The sequence below is a fragment of the Babylonia areolata genome, chromosome 23 (genome assembly GCF_041734735.1).
Source record: "Babylonia areolata isolate BAREFJ2019XMU chromosome 23, ASM4173473v1, whole genome shotgun sequence".
In the NCBI taxonomy this organism is placed as follows: domain Eukaryota; kingdom Metazoa; phylum Mollusca; class Gastropoda; order Neogastropoda; family Buccinidae; genus Babylonia; species Babylonia areolata.
The window spans coordinates 29,182,108-29,208,480 of NC_134898.1; the positions used below are offsets into that span (position 1 = coordinate 29,182,108).

At 45.4% G+C, this 26,373-nt stretch overlaps 1 protein-coding gene across 1 annotated transcript in view; it reads left to right on the forward strand.

Annotated features, from left to right (window-relative positions):
- Positions 1 to 26,373, forward strand: part of LOC143297955 (intermembrane lipid transfer protein VPS13D-like) — a 128,096-nt gene that overhangs the window by 33,441 nt on the left and 68,282 nt on the right. The window contains 20 exon segments of the mRNA XM_076610574.1: positions 52 to 217; positions 2,080 to 2,267; positions 3,279 to 3,470; positions 4,095 to 4,228; positions 6,691 to 6,835; positions 7,095 to 7,198; positions 7,200 to 7,862; positions 9,421 to 10,616; positions 11,105 to 11,252; positions 11,942 to 12,128; positions 13,015 to 13,276; positions 14,479 to 14,659; positions 15,729 to 16,445; positions 18,426 to 18,665; positions 19,331 to 19,562; positions 20,262 to 20,510; positions 21,602 to 21,732; positions 22,877 to 22,975; positions 23,917 to 24,165; positions 25,020 to 25,272. Of these exon segments, the coding sequence (XP_076466689.1) occupies positions 52 to 217; positions 2,080 to 2,267; positions 3,279 to 3,470; positions 4,095 to 4,228; positions 6,691 to 6,835; positions 7,095 to 7,198; positions 7,200 to 7,862; positions 9,421 to 10,616; positions 11,105 to 11,252; positions 11,942 to 12,128; positions 13,015 to 13,276; positions 14,479 to 14,659; positions 15,729 to 16,445; positions 18,426 to 18,665; positions 19,331 to 19,562; positions 20,262 to 20,510; positions 21,602 to 21,732; positions 22,877 to 22,975; positions 23,917 to 24,165; positions 25,020 to 25,272 (5,736 nt within the window).

Consider the following 26,373-nt stretch of genomic DNA (forward strand, 5'->3'; position numbering starts at 1 on the left):
CAGGTGACTGACCTCACTTAGTGACTTACTGACCACACTGAATGGTTTCAGGCAAGGCGTTGGTGGAGCTGCAAGTGACGCGTGTGCAGGCGAGCGCCCAGAAGAAGCCAGACTATGCTTCAGTGGCCCTGACCGTGCACAGCTTGTTGGTGGTGGACGCCCTGCAGAGCTACGGTCAGGACTTTGAGCTGCTGGTCGCCTCTCACCACAACGTCCAGTAAGGATTGACCTGTGGTCGTTGGACTGTCCTGTTTTCTGTTTGTTACACTGTGTTGAATGGTAGAGAGTGGTGGCTTCTCACCACAATGTCCAGTGGTCATTGGTCTGTCTGTTTTCTGTTTGTTACACTGTGTTGAATAATACAGAGTGGTGGCTTATCACCACTACATCCAGTGAGGGTTGACCTTTGGTTGCTGGTCAATTTGCTGTTGTCATCAGGCTGTTCCTGTTTTCTGTTTGTCACAGTGTGTCAGAGAATGTCCAGTAAGGATTGACCTTTGGTTATTGATCTGTCCTGTATTTTGTGTTTGTTACAGTGTGGTGAATGTTAGAGAGTGTTTGCCTCTCACCACAACATCCAGTAAGGATTGACCCTTGGTCATTGGTCTGTTTTGTGTTTGTTACAGTAGTTTGTTGAATGTTAGAGAGATGGAACTTCTCACCACAATGTCCAGTAAGGACTGACCTGTGGTACTTGGACTGTCCTGTTTTGTGTTTGTTACAGTGTGTTGAATGTTAGAGTGGTCGCCTCTCACCACAATGTCCAGTGAGGATGGCCTGTTGGCATGTGATTGTCTTAACTCTTTCTTTTCTGGCTAGTAACTTCCTTCCATCCCCCCAGAAACTGGCTGCTTGTGTTGGTTACAGGGAAAAGAGACACAGGCTTTTGAAAGTGTATAAGTAACTGGTCAAGCAGAAGCAGTTAAAAAATCAAGTGGTTCTGTCACTGGTGGAAAAATTCTGAAGTCTTGGACTGCCCATGCAGTCCTTAGTGAACAAGCAGTTTGCACGGTAGGACCGGATATGCAGTTCTTTGTGAAGAAAGAGTTAAAATGTTGAATTTTCCCTGTCCCCAGAAGTTCAGAGGATAGGTGTTATGTAAGTATCCATATCAATCAATTAATCAAGAACTGTCTTTTGTCATTTAATTTTCTTGTATCAAGAAATTATTTCTCTCATCATAACATCTAGTGAGAATGGAATTTGTTATTTGATTGTCTTAAATCAAGCAATTTTTCCTCTCATCACAGCATCCAGTGAGAATGGCCTTTAGTCATGTAATTGTGTCAAATCACTCAATTTTTATTTTTACCTCAGCATCCAGTGAGAATGGCCTTTAGTCATCTAATTGTCTTAAATCACGCAATTTTTATTCTCACCACAACATTCAGTAAGAACGGCCTTTAGTGATATAATTGTGTCAAATCACACAATTTGTATTCTCACCACAACATCCAGTGAGAACGGCCTTTAGTGATATAATTGTGTCAAATCACGCAATTTGTATTCTCACCACAACATCCAGTGAGAACGGCCTTTAGTGATATAATTGTGTCAAATCACACAATTTGTATTGTCACCACAACATCCAGTGAGAACGGCCTTTAGTCATGTAATTGTCTTAGATCACGCAGTTTGTATTTTTACCGCAGTATCCAGTGAGAACGGCCTTTTAGCTGTTGATTGTCCTGTGGTGTGGTACTGTTTTCTGTTTGTTACAGTGTTTTGAATAATACCAAGTGGGGAATTATTTTCCACCATTGGAAATACGGAATAGTTTGTCACTGCCTCTTCTCAGAAAAAGTTGCTGTATGTTTTTGCAGACACTTTTAAACAATGAAAAAAAAGCCTCACCACTTTCTGCACAGACAGACAGATTCACACACACACACACACACACACACACACACACACACACACACACACACACACACACACACACACACACACACACACAAACACAACGAAACAGCAAGGCCAGACACTTGAACCATAGTACAGGAACAGTGCTACGACAGTTCATCGTTCCAAACAGCGCAGTGAATAATGAACGTTGCATGCCAGTCCCTCTGTGTTCAGACTGGACAGCCGCAGCGGCAGCATCATGGGGTCGGAGGTGAACTCTCCGGTGTCGCCGCAGTCCCCCTCCTCCCCCGCCTCCCCCCGCTCCCCCTCCCCCTCGGTGCCGCTCCAGTCGGCGTCCTTTAGCAGTCTGCAGGCCATCCAGGATGCCCTCACCAGCGCCTTCCACTCCGTCATGCCAAACTGTAAGTGCTGCTGTTGCGTGCACACTGACACTGGTGCTCACACCTTCTTTCTAGACCTCTGCTTGCGTCGGCAGTCTGTTCATGATGATAGTGTTAATGGGCAGTGATGCTTCTCCTAGACAGGGAGGTATGCTTCTTTTTGTGTCGGCAGTCTGTTCATGATAATGATGATAAAGCACACTGATGCTCACACCTTCTAGACTTGTGTTTGTTTCAGCAGTCTGTTCATGATGATGATGTTAACACACACTGATGCTTACACCTCCTAGATAGGAAGCTATACTTGTGTTTGTGTCTGCAGTCTGTTAATGATGATAATGATTAAGCACACTGATACCCAGACATCCCAGACGGAGAGCTCATGGAGTTTACAATAAAAGTAGACATACATACATACAACTTTTTGACATACCATACACAAACAAGTATGTACTTGTACAAACACACAAACAAACTCATGCACACATGCACATGCAATTTACGATGTATTGTATCACTCTTTTTCAAAATACATTTCTCTGTGTGAAATTTAGGCTGTTTCCCCAGTGAGAGCACATTGCTATTGTGCAGCGTCACGCATATTTAAAAAAAACTTCTTTTTCTGTCTGCAAGTGCATTAGTTTCCCGTCAAATGAATTTTTATACAGACTTTTGCCAGGGACAGCCCTTTTGTTGCTTTGGGGTTCCTTCACTTGCGCTAAACATTCTACACATTGGACCTTGGTTTACTGTTTCATCCAGATGAATTGCTCCCAGACCACCACGCAAGATCTAATGGAAGGGTGGGAAAAATACTGGCAGGTGTGGGATTCAATCCAGCACCCTCAGATTCTCTTGCTTTCCTAGGATGACACATTATCACAAGGCCACCGCTCCACTGGTTTGAACGTGCTGTGAGCTGTGATTGTTTTTGTTGCTCACACACATGCACACACACACACAAGCATGTATGCACACACGCACGCACGCACATTTGGATAATGGCACATTGGACTCATTGATTGAAATCAGGGCAAGGGGAATCCAAGGGGACTGCAGCTGCTGACGACAGCCGTGAAAGTTGTCCCAAGTCTGAGGCCTTGATCTCCCTGGAGTTTGAGATCATCTCTCCATCCTCCTCTTCTGCCCGCAAGGTGGATGAGACTTCTGATGACACAGAAATGCGCATCCTCAACCTGCAGTTCAACAGTCTTGACTTCATTGGTAAGGATACATGGAAAAGATATCAGTTCCATATGTACTGGATGAATGGATTTGTTTGATAATGTGTCATGTGTGTTTGCAAATTCATGAAAAGTATCTTGGTTAAAAGTTAAAATATCATATTTATTGTACTGAATGAGTGATCAGATATTGTGATCAAGTTTTTGAGGAAGGGACAACCAGAACATTTGCACATATACATGCAGAGATGTATACACATGCATGCATGACACGTACATATGCCCAGACACATGCACGCAGGCACACTTGCACACAGCTTGTGTGCACACACACACATACAACTGATACTTATGTGACTTGTGAAAATGTTCACTGTATAATCCGCTTAATTAGGACTAGTTGAAAGATTTCCTGGAGTCTGTAGTCCTTACACTGGGCATACGTACAAACCTTTTGTGTAAGTCTTGATGTGGATGTAATCTTGTACTTGTTTGTGGACAAAACAGATTGATTCCTCATGAGATCACCAACACGCAAACATACACCGGCAGGCACGCACGCGTGCACACACACACACACACACACACATACATTCCGATGCATTTACTGTGTTATCTTAACATATCCCACATTAATATTCTGCCTTCCTCCCTCCCTTTTCAGCCAACCAGGAAACCCTGGTGGAGATCCTGGGTTTTCTGAAGCGCTCTTTCCCCACCCAGGACAGCGTGCCCAGGCACTCTTCAAGGTCCACTCCTGACAGTTCCACTTTGACTGTGCCCAGCGATGCCACTGTGGTGAGGAGTGTTGGCAGTCTGTAGCAATAATGATAATAATTAATATTTATATAACGCTAAATCTTGTGCAGATAAATAAAAGCGCTTTCACTCCAGTCATTCACACGCATGCATAACTCTAAACTGAAAAACTGAAAACAAGGAAGAGGCAGGGGAGGGAGGCTATCTTGGGAAGAGGTGTTGAAAGAGCTGAGTGCGGAGACCTGATGAAGCAAAGGAGGGAGCTCATTCTTAAAGCAAGGTCCAGAGCGGCCGACAGTGCAGTGTTTGAATCTGGGTATGTGTAAACAGATTGGATCCGAAGCTGATCGTAGAGATCGAGATGGGATGTGGACGTGAAGGTAGCCACAGAGACAGGTAGGGGCAGAATAATACTTATCCCAAACTTTTACTTGGTGTGATTTCCTGTAGAAATGCTGTTCAAAAGCTTCAAGAATAATCCAGTTAAAAATCAGACATGATATAAAAGCAGCATGAATGTTTTCTGTTGACGAAAACATTAAATGCATTCACTTATGTAAATTGGTACTGGCATACAAAAATACTGAAACACATTTCCAAACCCATTAAACAGTAAAACTGCCAAGTAAATGATTTTTGGATTATAATGAAAATACATTTCATGAATAAAACAACACGTGCACACACACTACATTTCATGAATAAAACAACACATGCACACACACGCACATGCACGCACTACCTGTGTTGAAGTAAAAGGTTGTGTTGGCTGTCAGTCAGAGGTACCCTGTGTTGAAGTACCGGTAAAAGGCTGTGTTGGCCTCCAGTCAGAGGTACCCTGTGTTGAAGTACCTGTAAAAGGTTGTGTTTGCCGTCAGTCAGAGGTACCCTGTGTCGAAGTACCGGTAAAAGGTTGTGTTTGCCGTCAGTCAGAGGTACCCTGTGTTGAAGTAAAAGACTGTGTTGGCCTTCTGTCAGAGATACCCTGTGTTGAAGTACCGGTAAAAGGCTGTGTTGGCCTTCTGTCAGAGGTACCCTGTGTTGAAGTACCGGTAAAAGGCTGTGCTGGCCTTCTGTCAGAGGTACCCTGTGTTGAAGGAAAAGGTTGTGTTGGCCTTCAGTGAGAGGTACCCTGTGTTGAAGTAAAAAGGCTGTGTTGGCCTTCTGTCAGAGGTACCCTGTGTTGAAGGAAAAGGCTGTGTTGGCCTTCTGTCAGAGGTACCCTGTGTTGAAGTACCTGTAAAAGGTTGTGTTTGCCGTCAGTCAGAGGTACCCTGTGTTGAAGTGCCGGTAAAAGGCTGTGTTGGCCTTCTGTCAAAGATACCCTGTGATGAAGTAAAAGGCTGTGTTGGCCTTCAGTCAGAGGTACCCTGTGTTGAAGGAAAAGGTTGTGTTGGCCTTCAGTGAGAGGTACCCTGTGTTGAAGTAAAAAGGCTGTGTTGTCCTTCAGTCAGAGGTACCCTGTAAAAGGCTGTGTTGGCCTTCAGTCAGAGGTACCCTATGTTGAAGGAAAAGGTTGTGTTGTCCTTCAGTCAGAGGTACCCTGTAAAAGGCTGTGTTGACCTTCAGTCAGAGGTACCCTATGTTGAAGTAAAAGGCTGTGTTGACCTTCAGTGAGAGGTACCCTGTGATGAAGTAAAAGGCTGTGTTGGCCTTCAGTCAGAGGTACCCTGTGTTGAAGGAAAAGGTTGTGTTGTCCTTCAGTGAGAGGTACCCTGTGTTGAAGTAAAAGGCTGTGTTGGCCTTCAGTCAGAGGTACCCTGTGTTGAACGAAAAGGTTGTGTTGTCCTTCAGTGAGAGGTACCCTGTGTTGAAGTAAAAAGGCTGTGTTGTCCTTCAGTCAGAGGTACCCTGTAAAAGGCTGTGTTGGCCTTCAGTCAGAGGTACCCTGTGATGAAGTAAAAAGGCTGTGTTGGCCTTCAGTCAGAGGTACCCTGTGATGAAGTAAAAAGGCTGTGTTGGCCTTCAGTCAGAGGTACCCTGTGTTGAAGTAAAAGGTTGTGTTGTCCTTCAGTCAGAGGTACCCTGTGATGAAGTAAAAGGCTGTGTTGGCCTTCAGTCAGAGGTACCCTGTGTTGAAGGAAAAGGTTGTGTTGTCCTTCAGTGTGAGGTACCCCGTGGTGAATAAAAGGCTGTGATAGCCTTCAGTCAGAGGTACCCTATGTTGAAGTAAAAGGCTGTGTTGGCTCTGTGTGTGTGTGTGTGTGTGTGTGTGTGTGTGTGTGTGTAGAGTGTATTTTGTGCTTTTTTTTCCCCTGCGATTATTCATATCTACATTTGTAGTATTGTATTGGTAGATGCAGATTATGCTCTTGTGTGATATAATGCACCATTGTATATGTACTGTTTTATGCGAGGCAGTTAGAGCCCATCTATTGTGAGTTTGCTCCATATAAGTACAATATTGTATTATTATTATTATTATTGAATAAAACGTTGTGTTGGCCTTCAGTCAGAGGTACCATATGTTGATTAAAAGGCTGTGTTGTCTGTGGTGACAGGAGTCGAGCAGCAAGCTGTTCATCAATGCCGACTTCAAGCGCCTCAATGTGCTTCTGCTGCGCTTCCTGCAGGAGGATGGGGACCGTGTGGCCAGGAAGGTCGCCACGGCAACCATGTCCTCCGCCAAAGTGCAGGCTACTTTGGGTAATGTGGCCTGTTGTGGCTCTGGATTAGTGAGAGAGACTCTGTGTGTGTATGTCTGTGTGTGTGTGTGTGTATGTGTGTGTGTGTGTGTTGGTGCAAATTGAAACTGTACAGTTATTAATCACATAATTTCATGAAATGGTAACCGATTTGTTTAGGATGTGAGAGCAGACAGCTTTGTAGTCTTGTGTTGTGTGTGCTGTTTTGTCACCTTGAACAGCTTTGTGGAGATAGGTGAGCAGAGTGTTTGGTGTTCCAGATGAGTGGTGGCAGGTGGAGGGCAGTCTGGGAGGTCTTCATTTGCTGGACGTTGTACCTGAAGGGACCAGGTACCAGCAGGTGATTAGCATCGGTCAGGGCCAGCTGTCCCCCCCTCCCCAGGCGGACGTGGCTGCTGCTGCCGCCGCCTGCTGCCTCCCCACAGACCACCTCCCCCAGCTCCTCCCTCAACACGGACATGTTCAAAACGGCCATGGACGAGAAGATCTTCACAGAGGTCTTCCATGGCAAGTCCGTTAGCAAGGTGGCGTGCCGGTTCAGCATCAGCAAGCGGGGTGGGGGATCCGACGCTGGTGGGCGCCAGGGCAGCGGCTACGACTCTGACAGTGGCTATGAGAGGCGGGAGGCCGCGGAGGTGGTGGAGGCCTCCTTTGACATGGCCTCCCTGTGTTACATCCACTGCCCTAAGTTCCTGGACGAGCTGGTGGACTGTGTGTCGGAGTTCAGGGACTACGTGACCTCTGTGGCCTCCTCCATCAAGACGGCTGCCACGGAGGTGGCCATGGGCATGGTGGGTGGGGGTCGCCTGGACACCAACCTGGACACCACCACTACCCTCAAGCGGGAGCAGTCCCTGGGGGACATCACCAACACCATCCTGCTGCAAGAGGGGGACAACAACGGTGTGCAGTTCACCGTGACACCGGTGGAGGCCGGAGCGATGCCTGTGGCCAAGGGCACCATCGTGCTGAGCGCCAGGATGGAGACGCCCATCATCGTCATCCCCCGCAAACCTAACAGCCCCCAGGTGACTCACTGTTTGTTGAATGCAGTCCTAGTTAGTTGTTCATTTGTTGAATTGTTAATAATTCATTTAGTTGTTTCATTATTAGGTACATCATTTCCTTGGTCAGCCAATTCCATGAAGGCATGCAGGCTCGAGTCCAGGACAATGGTGAAACATCTGCTCCTTTTGCTGTCACAAATGGTGTCAAGCAAGGCTGCGTCCTGGCTCCAACGCTGTTCAGCCTCATGTTCTCTGCAATGCTTACTGATGCCTTCAGAGATGGCGATGTTGGAATCGGCCTAAAGTACCGAACAGATGGCAAGCTGTTTAACCTCAGAAGGCTTCAAGCAAAAACGAAGGTCATGACAGACATCATCAGAGACTTTTTGTTTGCTGATGATTGTGCCCTCAACGCTGGATCTGAAGCTGACATGCAACTCAGCGTCGACAAGTTTGCCACTGCCAGCAGGAACTTCGGCCTTACCATCAGCACGAGGAAAACTGAAGTTCTCCATCAGCCAGCCCCAGGGAAACCCTACGTTGAGCCCAACATCACAGTCAACGGTCAGAGACTCAGTGCGGTGGAGCGGTTCACATACCTTGGCAGCACACTGTCACGAAATGTGACAATCGACGATGAAGTGAACGTCAGGATTGCAAGAGCAAGCGCAGCTTTTGGTAGACTCAATGCAAATGTCTGGAACAGAAGAGGCATTAGTCTTGAGACCAAGCTAAAGGTCTACAGAGCAGTAGTTCTCCCCACACTACTGTACGCCTGCGAAACTTGGACAGTGTACCAACGACATGCCAAGAAGCTGAACCATTTCCACACAACATGCCTCAGGAAGCTACTGAACATCAAGTGGCAAGACAAGACCCCTGACACAGAGGTGCTCGCAAAAGCCACCCTTCCCAGCATCTTCACCATCCTGATGCAGTCCCAGCTTCGCTGGGCTGGACACGTGGCGCGCATGCCAGACCATCGGCTGCCCAAAAGGCTCTTCTATGGCGAGCTGCAACAAGGGAAGAGATCACACGGAGGTCAGAAGAAGCGCTTCAGAGATACTCTGAAAGTCTCTCTGAAAGCGTTTGATATCAACCCTGACTCCTGGGAGGAATCTGCAGTGGACCGTGACAAATGGCGCGCTGCTGTGCACAAAGGCGCCAGGTTGTGCGAGGCCAACAGGACTGCTGCAGCTGTTCAGAAGAGGCAGGCCAGAAAGTCACGGGCAAACAAGCTCCCTGACAATGATATGCCTGTCTTTGTCTGCCCCAACTGTCAGCGGACATTTCGTGCGCAGATTGGACTATTCAGCCATCTGCGCACTCACAGATAGATTCATGAGCATTCTTCCCCCCACCCCACCACCACCCTCCCCCCATCCCCCATCCCCCATCTGGATGACAACGATGGTCATCATCGATCTCGATGGACACACCACCACCACATCATTTATTTGAAAAAATATATGTAGAACTTAGAAAACTATTCTATGTAACAGGTTGATGCGTACAGGCACATTCTTGCAAGTAAGCTGTTGCACAATAATGCTAATGTTCTGTGTTCTTTTTTATCCAGGTTCTGCTCGCTCACTTGGGAGAAATCTCTGTGGACAACACGAGTCATCATGAAGACACCACCGATGACACTGAGGAAGATGACTACCACTTCCGATCACTGGACTCTTTGTCAAAGGAGCAGAGCGACAAAATCTTCATCTCCCTCACCAACATGAACCTGTACTCTGTAGACTTTGACAAGCACAAGAAACTTGGCAGAAGTCTGTCCTCCTCGTCCTTCTCCGGCTTCACTCATGAACTTGGTGTGCCCATTCTGTATGACACAGCCGTGGATCTCTACATCAGCAAGAACAGTTTTGAAGCTGCCAGCATCAACCACACATTGTCAGGCGAAGGGGACGTTCTGGAGGACTTGGCTTTCCCGCATCTGCAGAAGGAAGAGCCAGAGTTGCAGCCTGCATCGTCTGTGTTAGAGGTGGGCATCAAGATCTCCAAACCCATCCAGCTGGGACTGTCTAAAGAAGTGTACGAACAAATTCTGCAGACCTCGGACCATTTGACGTATGAGGCAGACACCAAAGACTCAGGCAGTGCAGAGTTTTCTGGAACAGTGCCCAGCAGCACTGAAGAACAGTCAGGAGCAGAAAACAGTGGTGGTAAGATGGACCCTCTCCAGGGTTTAGCTGGCAGTGGTATGTTTGGTGTGGACAAAAAGCCGCTGGAAAAGAGACTGAGCGACAGAGCATCTCCGCTACCGGGAAGTGTCCATAAATCGGAGGGAGACTCTTCGGTTGACAACTTCATGGCCAAGCACGTCAAGTTCCAGGTGCCGCTGTTTGAAGTGGAGCTGCGAGGCGACTTCGGGGAAGGGGAGCAAGGCCTTGTGGATCTGAAGCTGTACGACTTTGCCTTGGACTTTGAGAAGAACGACCGAGCCACGACGCATCTCAAAGTGCGCCTGAAGTCTCTGCAGATGGACGACCTGCTTGAGCCGCCAGACTCTGCCCACAGACAGATCATTGTGTCACGCAACTCGCGGAAGGAGCAGAGTCGTACAAAGAGAGGTGGCTTTGGACGTGGTTCAGGGTGCTTCATGTCCACATCATGCCCGGACTGCACCATTGTTGTGCCTGAACCCCAGATGCCGCCCTCCCTTCCGTCCAGCTTCAACGAGCCCCAGTCCTCCAAGGCGCTCAACAAGATCCGGGACATGATGACCACAGGAACCTCTGCCTTTAAGCAGCCTCTCAGCAGGTATGCTGTGCTTGCTTTCTGCCTCCCCTGTACTCCTTGCTGCTTGTGCTGAGTGATATTTTTCATATCATCATTTTGATTGATACATTTTTAGCTCACTATTTCTCTGTTGTTGTTTTTTTTAAGACAGCACACACTCACAACACACACACACACACACACACATGTTGTACACACACACTCCCACACACTCTCTTTCTCTCTCTCTCTCTCTCACACACACACACATATTTTTTCCTGTTTTTCAGTTTCAGTTTCATATTCAGTGTACGTGAGTGAGAGAGAGAGAGAGAGAGAGTGTATGTGTGTGTGTGTGTGTGTGTGTGTGTGTGTGTGTGTGTGTGTGTGTGTGTGTGTGTTCATGTGTGTAAAATCAGTGATGCTGACTCTACAAGCAGATTTCATAGCACTGTCTTCTGAGAAGATGGACAGAGGGCATGATTGCTGCATTATGGCTTTATAATGCTGTCTCTTTTTTTTTTCTCCAGTTCGGGGGGCATCCCCGGAACACCCCCACCAACCCCTCAGCTGCTGGAGATGGTGGGGCAGCAGGAGCATCATGTGGACGATCTGGTCCACATTGATGTGGTGCTGGTGGACAGAAAGCAGCCAGAGTTTGTCTCCCAGTACAACAGGGTGGGTGCCGTGGTGTCAGCAGGGCTGCTGCTCTTGCTTTTTCATTCACCTCTGTCTCTCTCTCTCTCTCTCTCTCTGGACAGAAAGCAGCCAGTTTGTCTCCCAGTACAACAGGGTGGGTACCGTGTGTCTGTCTGCGTGGCTGCTCTTGGTTTTTTCTTTCAGCTCTGTCTCTTCATCTGTTTTTGTAATAGCTGTCTTTCCATCTTTCTTGTTGTTTTTATACCAGCTCTATCTCTCCACCTGTTTTTGTGCCTCTCCACCTGTTTTTGTACTAGCTTTCTTTCCATCTTGCCATGGGTTGTTTTTCAGTGCACCAAGGACGTGCTGCACATGATGGGACCTTGGTTTATCTTATTGGAATGACGAGATGCTCAGTTTGATTTTTCCAGTCAAACATAGGAGAAAGGAAGAGACTATGTAAAACCAAATATATTAAAAACCAAATACATCTTGTAAACTTGCAAAAGTAGTCACTGAAAATGCTTAAAATCCTTTTGTCAGAACAGCAATTTCCACGATGAAATTTTTAGCTTTTTGGTGACCTGGAAAAAAATGGAAATGGAGACACGAATGCACACGCGGTTCTCGCTAAAAATAACCAGGGAACCCCTGTGAAAATCCAATGAAAGCAGGCCTGCACACCTTCCCTATTGTTTATCAATACACCTGTGTGTGTGGGTCCTCAGACGAACCGGTTCATCGACGTGGAGTTCAGCTGCCTGGACACCACCATCAACCTGCAGACCTGGGTGGTGCTGCTGGACTTCCTGGGCATGGGGGCCAAGGTCCACGACGACCCCGACCACCTCCACCCCAACCTGGCCACTGAAGGAGGCCACTGGACCAAGGCCACCAGCGCTGAGCAGGTGGCAGGTAAGGGTAGGGGGGTGTGTGGGGTGTGTGGGGGTGGTGGAGGGGGCCAGGTAGAGTGTGGGGAGGGTGTGTGTGTGTTCTGTGAGTTGTCTGCCATATTCAGAGAATGTTGGAGTGAGCCTTGGATTGTTTGTTAGGTCATTTGGTTATTGTTGTGTTATTGGTGTTTTTCCTGTGCCCAGAGACTGGCTGTGTGTGTGTGTGTGTGTGCGTGTGTGTGTGTGTGTGTGTGTGTGTGTGTGTAATATATATATATATATATATATATATATTAAGCATGCATTAGTGCTTGCTCTGCTATCCTTATGAAAGTAGATAAGGTTGACATGAATTAAGGATTTGTAACGTGTGTATTTGATCTTCTGCATGCGTTTACACACAAATGGGGTTCAGACACTAGCAGGTCTGCACATATGTTGACCTTGGAGATTGGAAAAATCTCCATCCCCAACCTGCTAGGAACACTGAAATGGGGGATCAAACTCAGAAAACTCATGTGAGAATCCAAAGCTTTAACCATTCAAGGACTGTACCCATGGTGATGTGGCTCTGCGTTTTCAGAAAACCCCAGCAACGAAGTCATCAACTCAGATATCAAGTACTGGTGGCTCTGTGTGTGTTTTCAGAAAACCCCGGCAACGAAGTCGTCAGCTCAGAAATCAAGTACTGGTGACTCTGTGTGTGTTTTCAGAAAACCCCAGCAACGAAGTTGTCAGCTCAGATATCAAGTACTGGTGGCTCTGTGTGTGTTTTCAGAAAACCCCAGCAACGAAGTCGTCAACTCAGAAATCAAGTACTGATGACTCTGTGTGTTTTCAGAAAATCCCAGCAACGAAGTCATCAACTCAAGAAATGAAGTTCTGGTGGTTTTGTGTTTTTTTTTCAGAAAACCCCAGCAACGAAGTCATCAATTCGGAGATCAAGTTCCGGGTGGAGAGCTTCACACTGATCCTAAACAAGTCAGAGTATGAGCTGGCGCGGGCCACGGCCAGCAACCTGGACACGCAGATCTCGCTGCGCGACGGCAACATGGCGCTGACCGGGCAGCTGGGGGCCCTGTCCCTGCAGGACCAGTCCCCACACGGCACTAAGTACTCCCAGAGATTTGTGTCCATTGGCAAGCAGGTCATGCAGTTCAAGTTCTTCAAGTGAGTCGTCGTTCCAGTTTGATGTGTGTTGTTGTAAGTAGTAGGAAGGTGGCAGAATGGTTAAGATGCTCAGCTGCCAATACAGAGAGTCTGTGAGGGTGTGGGTTTGAATCCTGCTCTCACCCTTTCTCCGAAGTTTGACTGGAAAATCAAACTGAGTGTCTAGTCATTCGGATGAGACGATAAACAGGTCCTGTGTGCTGCACACACTTGGCGCACTGAAAAATAACCCATGGCAACGAAAATGTCCTATGGCAAAAAATCTGTAGCAGAAAACCACTTTGATAGGTACACAAAGATATAAGCATGCACTCAAGGCCTGACTAAGCACATTGGGTTATACTGCTGGTCAGGCATCTGCTTAGCAGATGTGGTGTAGGGTATATGGATTTGTCTGAACGCAGTGACATCTCATTGAGAGACTGAAACTGAAACTGTAAGTAGTGGTAGTAGTAGTAGTAGTATTTGTAGTAGTACTAGTAGTGGCAGCAGCAGCAGTGTTTAATGTCTTTTCACATAAAGTGTGATATGTGTATGTGTAGTTGTATTACTTTTGTGTAACAGTTTTTCACATAATGTCTGATGTGTGTATGTGTTGTACTTGTAGTACTTTCATTTAATGGCTTTTCTTATAATGTTTGATGTGTGTGTGTGTGTAGTTGTTGTTGTAGTACTTTCATTTGTCATCTTTTCACATAACGTGTTGTGTGTGTTGTTGCAGTTGTAGTACTTAGCTTTTCACATAATGTGTTATGTTGTGTTTGTTGTTAACCGTCGCAGGACTTTCATTTAACAGCTTTTCACACAGTGTTTGTGTTTGTGGGTGTGCTTTTGTTTATGGTTGTGTGTGCATATTATGCAGAGATCCGTATGTATGTCTGTCTGTTATTTGAAGGTGAGGGAAGGTGTGCGTGTACATATATTAAAGACATAGGGAAAGAGAGAGAGGGGATTATGATTTATAGGGATGTGTTTTTTGCATCTTTGTTTACAAACCTTTTTTTAAATGATGTTTTATTGTAAAAAACATTTACCAGTTCTTCCATTTCCTGAGACATGAAACCAGTCTGCTTATGATCTGATGTTGAAGAAACACCAGTGTATTTGATATGACACCAAGAGTATCATTTCGCCAGTGTACCTTCTCGCCCAGTTTCTTCCTGTCACTGGCGCCCCGTGCACATTACATTGTTCTGTTCCAGGTACGGTCTGCCAGATTTTGCCATGACGCGTGAGTTTGACCTCTCTCTGACCCTGAAGATGTCTTCCATCCGCTATGTTCACACCAACCGTTTCCAGTCAGAGCTGGTGGCCTTCTGTCAGCACTTCCTTCAGCTGCAGGATGTGCTGGGACGTATGAGGGCAGCGTCGGCCGGCCAGAAGGTGTGTGCAGAGATGCCAACTGTTATGATTTTGCCGTATCTTGTTATGCTCAATCACAATTTGTTCTGACGTTATGCCAGCGTCAAAATTGTTCTGACGAGTTCATTTTTGACTACATAGCTTGGTGTCATGCTTTCCTGTCGTAACATTACCCAGACACTCTAGACCTAAAGATCACGAAGCCAGGACAGTCATGACTAACCTTGGTCTCATGTGATGATGCTCAGCTAATCGCGTTTTTACATTGAAACAGCATTGAGTGGACCAGTCAGTTTAATCGTTTGCCCAAACAAGTTGTGTCTCAGTTAAACAGGATATGTGCCTGGTGGATTAAGCTGGGGAGTGTTTGTATGCCTTGTAGATGAAATGTATGTTTGCTGATGTGGCTGGGAGTCAGAGTGTTGCTACCAAATTCAAAATGTTCCTACCCAATTTCCTGATTCTTCCTACCAACACTTGACAGGGGTTGGCATCACTGTGTGTGGGTGTGATAGTCTGGGTCGTTTCGGTGAAATGTTCCCTCCCTGTAAGTTTGATGCGCATCAGTGATTTTGTTTTTTTTATTTAATATTTAAGTGCATACATGATGGCATGTATTCTGTCCTGTTTTTCCTGTCACAATTCTTTCCATTAATCACAGAGATAGGAATGCCATTTAACATGCAGTATATTCACGCCAGAAATGCAGCAAATATCAGCTGAAGGTGTTTTTTTTTTGTAGTTGTTGTTTTTACCCAACAGTAATTCCATGAACTCAGTAAGAAAGCTGTGTGAGTAGTGGAAAGCAGTTCTTCTCTTGAGCCTGTGGTGGTATGATTTTGTGTAAAAGTATATATGTGTGTGCATGTGTCTGAATGTCTTAGTGTGTAAAAGCAGGTGCCAGCATTCACTTGTGCAGAGCATTTTGAGACTAGGGTACATTATTGCAGAAGTGTGTGTCTTTGTGTGAAAAAGCATGTGCCAGCATTCACCTGCGCAGAGCATTTTCAGACCAGGGTACATTGGGTACATTATTGCAGAAGTTGTCAATGCAAAGTGCTCACAGTATAACAATGTCTGTGCCAAACAGATCAATGACAAAGCCACCAGAGGAGCCCGGATCAAGCTGGACATCGAAGCGGACTCCCCCATCCTGCTGATCCCGGAGAGCTCTCGCACGGACCACGTGCTGGTGGCTGACCTGGGCCGGCTGCGCCTGACCAACCAGTTCATCATGGATGGGGAGAAGGGCACCCTCAGGTACGACCAGGCTCAGGCGGCTGCCGCCGGAAGAGACGTCAGCCAGTCCCGGACCAGGACCTCCAGCGCGGGCACCAAGAACGTGCAGGACATGACGGAGAGTGTGTTTGAGCACTGCTACCCCCCCACAGCCCGAGACCCCATGACGGCCAGCGTCTACGGTAGTCTGGATGAGGACCCTCGCTTTGAAGGCTTGGAGATGGCCAGCACCCTGCTGGTGTCGGAGTCTGACACCATCTTCTCCCCGGAGAGGGGGTCCAGCGTAGACCCCAACGCGGCTGGCAGGACACTGCCTGTGCCCCCCCGGGTGTCCAGTGACCCCCACCTGTCTTCCAGCGGCCACAGCGGGGGCAGCAGGAGTGCAGCAGCCAGCAGCAGTGGGGAGCAGGATGGGGAGGAGGACGTGTACCACTGTCTGCTGGACGTGATGGAGATCCGGCTGTCAGACATAGACCTGCTGACCGCCAAGCGGGTGGCCAAGAGGGACTACCAGGGCATCGACCACGCCTCAGACATGGAGTTCACCTCCTACATCGTGCAGATTGAGGTGAGGGTGAGGAGGGGAGTGGAGTTGTTAGTGTTGGGAATGGCGATACCTTTTGTTGTTGTTTTTTTCGTAATATCTATGTTTCTTTTTTTGCCTTATTTCTATGATTGTTTATGTTTTTCAGGATTTCTCTGTATGTTTGTATATTTGTCATATGACAAATGTTTCACAAACAGTATCAGTATCAGTATCAGTACCTCAAGTAGGCGTTACTGCGTTCGGTCAAACCCATGTACGCTACACCACATCTGCCAAGCAGATGCCTGACCAGCAGCGCAACCCAACGCGCTTATCACAAACAGTGCAAATATTTAGTCACCCAGATTCAGTGATGATCTGTCTGGATGTCCATGTGTGTGTGCGTGTGTTTGTGTGTTGATGGTAGTCTTTAACTATGGCATTTCCTTGGCAACTACAATGGCTTTAACTAGAAGAAAAATTAAGACATTGATGTGGCAGGTAATAAGACAGTGCCAGAATCTTTTTTTTTTTTTTTTAGCTATCCCCTTTTTTTATGAATCTATTACGGAAGGTTGAAGGTGGCAAAACCTCCATAAACACCAAAGTATTGTATTGAAAATGAGGATGTTGATGTTTTGGAATCAGTCATTATTTATACTATAGTTGATATGATACTCTACTAAACAAGTTTGAAGCAAATTGTTAGATAAATCAAAGGTAATACTAAGTAACATCTAATCAAGAGGAGGTCAAAATGATGCAGTTTCTGTCATTAAAAAGCACACACGCAAGAATGAGAATGTGCAAGCAAACATTAAAGACATTATTAGCTATGGGTAACGGAAATATTGATTCAGGAAGGCATAAACTAAAAGGAAATAACAGTGAAATAATTTTTGTTTGTTTTATTATGGTTATTTTCAAAATACTTGTGTGTATGTTGATAACAATTTGAGGAATGCATTTAGGCAAAGAAACCATATCATGTTTTTTTGTTTGTTTTATGATGGTAATATTCAAAACACCTGTGTCTGTGTTTATAACAATTTGACAAACATATTTTAGGCAAAGAGCAGTGACATTACTTTTGTTTGTTTTATGACATAATTTTCAAAGAGGAACATGTTTAAGCAAATAAACAGTGACATTATTTTTACTTGGTTCATGATGGTAACTTTCAAAGAGGAACATATTTAAGGAAAGAAACGGTGGCATTGTTTTTGCTTGTTTCATGACGGTAATTTTCAAACACTTTTCTATGTGTGTGTGTATATTTTGCTTGTATTGTTTTTTTGTTGTTTTTTTTCATTTAATTTCATGTGTTTGTTTATTTATTTATTTATTCATTTGTTTGTTTTGTTTATTCATTCATTTATTTAGAACATTTCTAATCTTTATTATCATTATCATTATTACTCATGATAATTTATTATTGTTATCTTTTCTCTTTTGCCCTCAAGGCCTGACTAAGCACATTGGGTTACGTTGCTGGTCAGGCATCTGCTTAGCAGATGTAGTTTTAACATATATGTATATGGATTTGTCCGAAGGCAGTGAGGCGTCCTTGAGAAACTGAACTGAACTGAACCGAATGTGTATGTGTGTTGGCAGTGTGTGTGTGTGTGTGTGTGTGTCTCTGTGTGTGCGTGTGTGTGTGTGTTGGCTCTGTGTGTTTGTATGTGTGTTTGCTCTGTGTGTGTGTGTTGATCCGATTTGATTTGATTTGATATGGATACTTATATAGCGCCTATTCTTCGTCGGAGACCAAGCTCTAAGCGCTTTACAAACTCATGCACAACAACAGGCCGCCTACCTGGGTAGAGCCGACTGATGGCTGCCATTGGGCGCTCATCATTCGTTTCCTGCGTCTTTCAATCTGAATTCAGGTATGCACACATACACAGTCAGACAGACATACATGTAACATTTTACCTGTCCGATCATTTTGTTTATTTACCACGCCATGTGTGTGTGTGTTGTGCGTGTGTGTGTGTGTGTGTGTGTGTGTGCGGTCTCCAGTCTGGCCACCTGCTGAAGGAGAAGATCCAGCTGGACCTGCACGTGGAGCACAACCTGGAGGGGGACGTCAGCCACAGCGCCCCGGACTGGTGTGCCGCAGGGCAGCTGTCCTCAGTCTGCTGCCACCTGGATGTCCACCAGTACCAGCTGGTGCGCGGCCTCCTGGCCCACAACCTGGGGGAGAAGGTGGAGGAGTTCCAGACCCCACTCATGTCCCACCTGCAGGACCCCAGGATTCAGGTGTGGTGGTGCTGTGTGATTGACCTGTTTTAACTTTTCGTGATTTTACACAAACAGACCACCCCTTTGTGTCTACAGAAACAACTAAGCATTGATAACAAACAAACTGACCATCCTGATTAGATTGACAAATACAACTTCTACTACTATATTTGATATATCAGGACATTTCCATGTGAAAGATGCCCATTTGTGGTGTACAATGTAAAAACTGACACGTTAAACGTGCATTAAATAGTAAAATGAAAACCTATATGCGTGTCCCTGCAAAGATATCCAACTAAACACCAAGTTGTGTTCACGTACAAGCACACACAAGACACACACACACACACACACACACACACACACACACACACACACACACATCATCATCATCATATCATCATCATCATCATCATCATCATCATCATCATCATACACACCACTCATCACATACATCACAGTACCTACACAGACTGTGTGACATTGTGTGATGATGATGATGGCACAGCACATGGTGATGTTGTAGACAATGTGATGATGACACATGGTGGTGTTGTGTGATGATGACGATGATGACATATGGCGATGTTGACACTCTGTGTGATGATGATGATGATGACATGGTGACGTTGACCGGCTGTGTGATGATGATGACGACACAGCACATGGTGGTGTTGCAGACCGTGCTGAGCGGCGACGTGTGGAAATCGGTCAGCCTGGTGATCCAGCTGCACAATGTGACGGTGGAGCTGCTGACCTCCCACGCCGTGCCCCCCCAGCAGCTATCCCAGCAGTCCCTGGCCCGCCTGGACTTCATCCGCTCCCGCCTCTCCTTCGAGAGCTACTCGGACCAGTCCAAGGACATCGACCTCGTCTCTCACGAGATTGTTGTCTCAGACACACGCTTTAAAGGTGCTGTTTTTGTTGTTTTGCATGTGTGTATGTGTGTGTATGTGATTGTGTGTGTGTGTGTGCGTGCGTGTGTGTGTTTACCTGTTTTTGTAAAGTGCTAGAGCCATATTTAAAGAATAAGTGCTATATAAATTCTCATTATTATTATTGTTATTATTATTATCATTTTTAATTAAACCCCTTCCCCAAAAAGCTCATGGCCTAACATGTATTGACACAGGACTCTGTGTTTGTTTGTAGAGGAGCCAGTGAACTCAGTGCCCAACATGTATTGACATTGGACACTGTATGTGTCTTTGCAGAGAAGTTAGTAACTCAAAGCCCAACATGTATTGACACAGAACTCTGCGTGTGTGTTTGCAGAGCAGCCAGTGAACTCAATAACCAACATGTATCGACATATATACATAGGATTGTTGGTGTGTGTTTTGCAGAGGAGCCAGTGAACTCAGTGCCCAACATGTATTTACATTGGACACTGTATGTGTCTTTGCAGAGAAGTCAGTAACTCAAAGCCCAACATGTATTGACACAGAACTCTGCGTGTGTGTTTGCAGAGCAGCCAGTGACCTCAATAACCACCATGTATCGACATACATACGTAGGATTGTTGGTGTGTGTTTTGCAGAGGAGCCAGTGAACTCAATACCCAACATCTACCGACATATATACGTAGGATTGTTGGTGTGTGTTTTGCAGAGGAGCCAGTGAACTCAAGGCCCAACGTGTTCACCAGCATCCTGCAGCCCCAGGCAGGGGGTTCAAGGTCAGGGTCAGGGTCGGGTTCCAGCCGGCAGGGCCTGCAGATGGAGATGCACTTCCGGTCGTCCCCAGACAGCACCAGCTTCACGGTGCTGCTCAACAACATGCGCGTCATGTGCATCTTCGACTGGCTCCTCTCCCTGCAGGAGTTCCTCATGACTGAGCCCCCAAACCCTTTTGTCGGAGGTGAGGGGAAGGGGAGGGGAAGGTCCATGTGGATAATCGTCTGTGTGTGTGTGTGTGTGGGAGGTGTGGGGGGTAATATGGGGAGGGGCAGGTGTGTGTATGTGTGAGAGTGTTTGTGTGTGTGTGTGTGTGTGTGTGTGTGCGTGCTCGGGGGGGGGTTGGGGGTGGGGTTGTGTGTATGAGTGTGTTGTGTGTGTATGAGAGAGAGAGAGTGTGTGTGGGTTTGTTTGAGAGAGAGTGTGTATGTGTGTGTGTGTGTTTGAGGGAGAGAGAGAGAGAGAGAGAGAGAGAGAATATGTTTGAGAGGGAGAGAAAAAGATGGATATATATATATATATATAGAGAGAGAGAGAGAGAGAGAGTGTGTGTTTGAGTGTGTGAGAGAGTGTGAATGTGTATTTGGGTCTGTGTGTGCGAGTTTCACTGTTGTTTGTGTACGAGTGTGTGAACTTATTTTATTGTGTTCCTTTGTTTCATATCATTTTTGAGAAGCATGTAGAGCTCTAAACTGTATTGGGGGATTGTAACAATAGAAATGTTTCATTTCTATTACTGTTGTTTTTATCATCATCACCACCATCATTATTATTATCATTATCATTATTGTTGTTTATTACTGGGCAGTGAAGATACATCTGGCCAAAACCTTACTTAACCTGCTCACCCAGCTACCAGCCACTTCACCTTTGAATTACCAGACCATTCCACCTACCACCTTAAACTCACCCAAAAACTAACCAAGAGTCATCCTGTACCAACAACCCAACCCTCACTCCTATATAAAAAGCCTTTAAAAAGATTTTGTTTTAAAATTAAAAGCAGTGCAGGACTTTCCCTGTCCAGAATTGAGCAGACAATGTGTGTGTGTGTGTGTGTGTGTGTGTGTGCATGCACATATATGTGTGTGTGTGTGTTCATGTGTGTATGTGTGTGTGTGTTCCTGTGCGTGTGTGTGTATGTGAGCTTTCATATGTGTGTGTATGTTCATATGTTTGTGTGTGTGTGTTGATGTGTGTGTGTTCATTGTGTGTGTGTGTGTATGTGTGTGTGTGTGTGTTCATTGTGTGTGTTGATATGTGTGTGTGTGGAAGACGTGGGGCTGTCGGAGTCCTTGCAGAGACAGATGTCGGCCCCTGCCCACACCAAAGCCGGCAGTCGCACACAGAGCCCCCTGACCACCTCCAGAGGCATCGCCACCAAGAGGGGACCTCTGGCTGAGGAGGTGAGTCACTTGTCATCATGGGGAAGAGAATAATAATGATGATAATAATATTAATAATAATGCATCTCCATTGATCAGTGTTCACCACTGATAAGGAGGAAGGTGGCAGAATGGTTAAGACGCTCTTCTGCCAGTATAGAGAGTCCATGAGGGTGTGGGTTCGAATCCCACTCTCGCCCTTTCTCCCAAGTTTGACTGGGAAATCAAACTGAGTGTCTCTTCTTTAGGATGAGACGACAAACCGAGGTCCCGTGTGCAGCATGCACTTGGTGCACTGAAAAAGAAGAAAAGTGTTGTCCTCTGGCAAAATTATGTAAAAAAAAATCCATTCTGATAGGTACACAAATATATAAGCATGCTCTCAAGGCTTGACAAGCGCGTTGCATTATGCTGCTGTCTGGCATCTGCCTAGCAGATGTTGTGTAGCAAATATGGATTTGTCTGAACACAGTGACGCCTCCTTGAGAAACTGAAACTGAAACTCACCACTGATAAATCCTAAATCATGCCTGTCCCTTCTAGTGTGACTAGTGATACAACATTCATAACTAGAAATGAGTTATTTGCTGTTGTTGATTTTTTAAAAATTGTTTATAAGAAACTGTGAAACTAATGGGCAGTTCTGACGTCAGAGTTAGCATGGACACCAGTTCTGCTGTTGATGTTGGCAAGGCAAGAAGTTTATTTTGTGTGCCCCCTGGGGGCATTGAAACATTACATACATTCATCTCTAACACATGCACACAGAAAGAGTGATGTCAAAAACTAGAAATAGGCTCATTCGTTAAATCACTCGATATACGCACTAACAAGTAATATTTCACTCACAATAAATATAAACAAAAAATGTTCCTATCAATTGATAAGATATTAAGGAAAATAACTATGTATAGAAGAAACATTGGATTTATGTTTAAACAGTATTCTTTTGTTTTTTTCAGAAAACAGTAAGTAGAATTTAATGGACTTTGGGCGGATTCTATAATACCTAAACATTTTTGTCAGATGCTTTCAAAAAAAAGGGGCACACAAACAAATAGTGAAACTCAATTAGCAATGTAGTTTGTGGAGTATTTATCGCTGTTTGTGCTTCATTTGGAGTTTTCTGTAATGAAAAGCATTTTGCTTGTTTACTTTTTGGCAGATCAAGGTGCCGTTTGAACTGAGGCTGAACGTGTCTGACACACAGTTTGTGGTTGTGGAGAATTCAACGTCGCTGGACACCAATGCTGTCATTCTGAAGGTATGGTTTCATTGGGTTGTTGAAGCGTTGCATACAGTGATATGAAGGACTAAGTGTTGGAGTTCTAGACGTTATTGCTTGCAGAATATTCAAATTGCAGCAGGGGCATTAGATTTATCTTGTATGTTCTTGTTCTGAGACGCCGGAAAAGTCCACTCACAACTTGTGAAGAATATAAACAAAACAGTCCTCTCACAACTCGTGAAGAAAATTAAATGAACAAAGGTAATTTTTCATTGATTAAGCAAACAGTTGTGCAAAATTTTCATATCCAAGACTTTGATATGGTGATTGCTGAAAATTTGACTTAAAAGTATGGAGAGCCAAACAGACATTAATGCAGTGATTATGTTGTATCCTTATTTTATGTTTGGCAGGCTTTTCCAGGGGTGGATTTTTGAAATATTTTATATTTTAAAAAAATATGTGGAGTGTTGGCCAAGAGGTAACGTGTCCACCTTGGAAGCGAGAGAATCTGAACGCACTAGTTCAAGTCCCACAGTCACCAGTATTTTCTCCCCCTCTACTAGACCTGGAGTGGTGGTCTGGATGCTAGTAATTCGGAGGAGAAGATAAACCAAGGTCCCATGTGCAGCACATAAAAGAACCCAAGGCAACAAAAGGGTTGCCCCTGGCAAAAAAATGGTAGAAAAATCCACTTTGATAGGAAAACAAAATTGCAGGCAGAAAAAAAAAGAAATTAAAGGTTGGCGCTCTCAGTGTAGTGACGCTCTCTCCCTGGCGAGAGCAGCCTTAGTTTCACTCAGAGAAATCTGTTGTGACTAAAAGAGTTATAATACAATACATATAATGTTTTCCTTTGACGTAGTGTTTAACATGTGTGACATGTGTGACACCCAGAGTTATAATACAATATGTATAATGTTTTTTACTTTGGTTGACATGTGTGACTGACTGTATGACACCCCCACCCACCCCAGAGCACGGCAGTGCTGACCTTCAAGCCGCAGGCGGCGGACAAGGTGCTGCGCTGCAGCCTGGGGTCCCTGGAGGTGTTCTCCTGCTGCCTGATGGCCGAGGAGGACACGGCCCTGTCCATCATTGACCCCATGACCATCAGCATCGAGCTCAACGCCAACCCCCTGCCTGAAACCAGGCCCACCGCCGCCTCCGCCGCTCTGGGGCTGCTGGCCGTGCCCGAGACTCAGCTCCGTCAGCTGTTGCTGGAGGTGAGTTTGTGTGTGTGAGTGTAGTGCCTGTTTTGTTTTTGGGTGGTGTGTACAGCTTGATGGATTCTTGTTGTTACATGCACAAACACACATAAACACACACACACAACACACACACACACACACACACACACACACACACAAGCATGCAAGCATGCTTGCATACACATACATAGTTATACACACACACATGGTGTCATTTATATTACATGCATTATAGTGATGAAGAGACACTTTCAGTTCACTTATGTATTGAGAGTGCTTTGGAGAGAAGAAAATCATCAAGAAAACAGACTGTGTATTGCATTTTTCAGTTATCATTACGGCACTGAGTGATTTGTCTCTCATGCAAGACCCTCACAGCAGATTGGGAAAGAGTAATTCTAGCCATGGAAACGAGGCGCTATCGCAAGATACAAAATGTCAGATAGACTCATCATATCACCAGTGAACAAGTACACCAAACCGTCAAGCATCTCATTGGACCCTATGAAGATCTGCTGACATCAGTTAAGAAAAGGAAGCTTTGCTGGTATGACCATGTAATGAGATCCAGTGGCTTTACTGAAACAGTCCTCCAAGAAACTGTTGATGGAGGTAGACGGAGAGGAAGCCAGGAAAAACGGTGGACTGACAACATTGCTGAATGGACAGGGACACCATTTGCAGAGGCCCAGGCTTTGACACACAACTGACAGACTTGGAAGCATCTGATGAACAGTTATTTGGTGCAGTCCAGTTAAGGGACAAGAAAAAAGAAGAAGAAGGAAAATGAATCATTTGATCTTCAGTTCAACTATGTGCTTCCAAAGGAGATGGGAAACCTTACGGCTTGCTATGGTTTTTTTTTGCAGGTCAGCTTCAACACCATGAATATTCGAGTGTCTTACCATGACATGGTCATGTTCCTGGCCATCATGAACTCACTGCCTGGCCAGGCCTTGCAGGCCAAGAACCGCTCTGCTGCTGCCTCCACCGCTGCTGTGGCTGCTGCGGCAGTGACCTCCCCTGTCACGCTGTCGTCCTCCACGCCCCCAGCAGTGGCGTTCAGTGCTCTTCAGAGGGTACCCAGCAGCAGTACTGACCCACAGCCTTTGACCAGGATTGGTGAGTGCTCTTGTTCATTCCCTTCTGCACCAGTATTTTTTTTTTCAATAATAACATTTTGTGCTTAAAAAAGTTTTTTTTTCTTTGTTTGTTTTATACTGATTTCAATTTCAGTTTTTCAAGAGGCATCGCTGTTTTTGGACCAATTCATATATGGTTTACTTTATCTGCTAGGTGGATGTCTTACCAGCACCGCAGGTTGGTCAGGCTTTGAGAGCATTTATCTGTATATTTGTGTTTCTGTCAGAAAAGATTTCTTCTACAGAATTTTGCCAGAGGACAACACTTTTGTTGCCATGGGTTCTTTTTTCAGTGCTCCCAAGTGTGTGAGGCACACGGGACCTCAGGTTTATTGTCTCATCCGAATATGTTTAGGGGTGGGGGGAAGGAAATGGGTAAGAAAAGGTTGACAAAACAAGGGTAGCAGGGTGGTAGGCATAGTTGAAAGGGCTTGGGTTCAGACCTGATCAGCAAACTGTGTTATAGTGGGATGATTTGGTGGTGACCAGTTTCTCCTCATATGGTTCTGGTTCTGGGGCCCATCCACCACAGTGATTTATTGACTGCTGGCCCTGGATTGCTGAGCAGTTTGCACCAACAGTGCAAGTAATCAGGCTGAAGTGGAATGGTCATTTATGCTTTATACCTTTTCCCTCATGTTTGTCGCTTGGTTCAGTATCTAAATCACTATTCCTGCTGGAAGTTTAATAGTTAACAGATCTGAGTATACACTTTAATTGTCTTCATCTCACACAGAGGTTTTTTTTCTGCCTCAGATTATCCCATTTTATTTGAAATGTGAAAGGAAATGTTTCACCTTTGACTGCAGATGACAGTTACAAGGGATGTATGGAAAATGATGTTGAGCTGTATTGATGTCACTGAAAAATGGAAGCAATAGGAGTAGGTCACAGTTGGTCAAATGAATGTTGAAAATAGTGAGTGGTGCTGCAATAGTAGCGACACAGTGCATTCACTGTTGTGTGGTATCCCAAAGTGCTGTATTCATGTATGTCTTGACCATTATTATGTCGAACATTCTATTCATTTTAGGGGTGTTATTTTGTACATGGATATCTTTTTTATTGTAACTGGTACAGA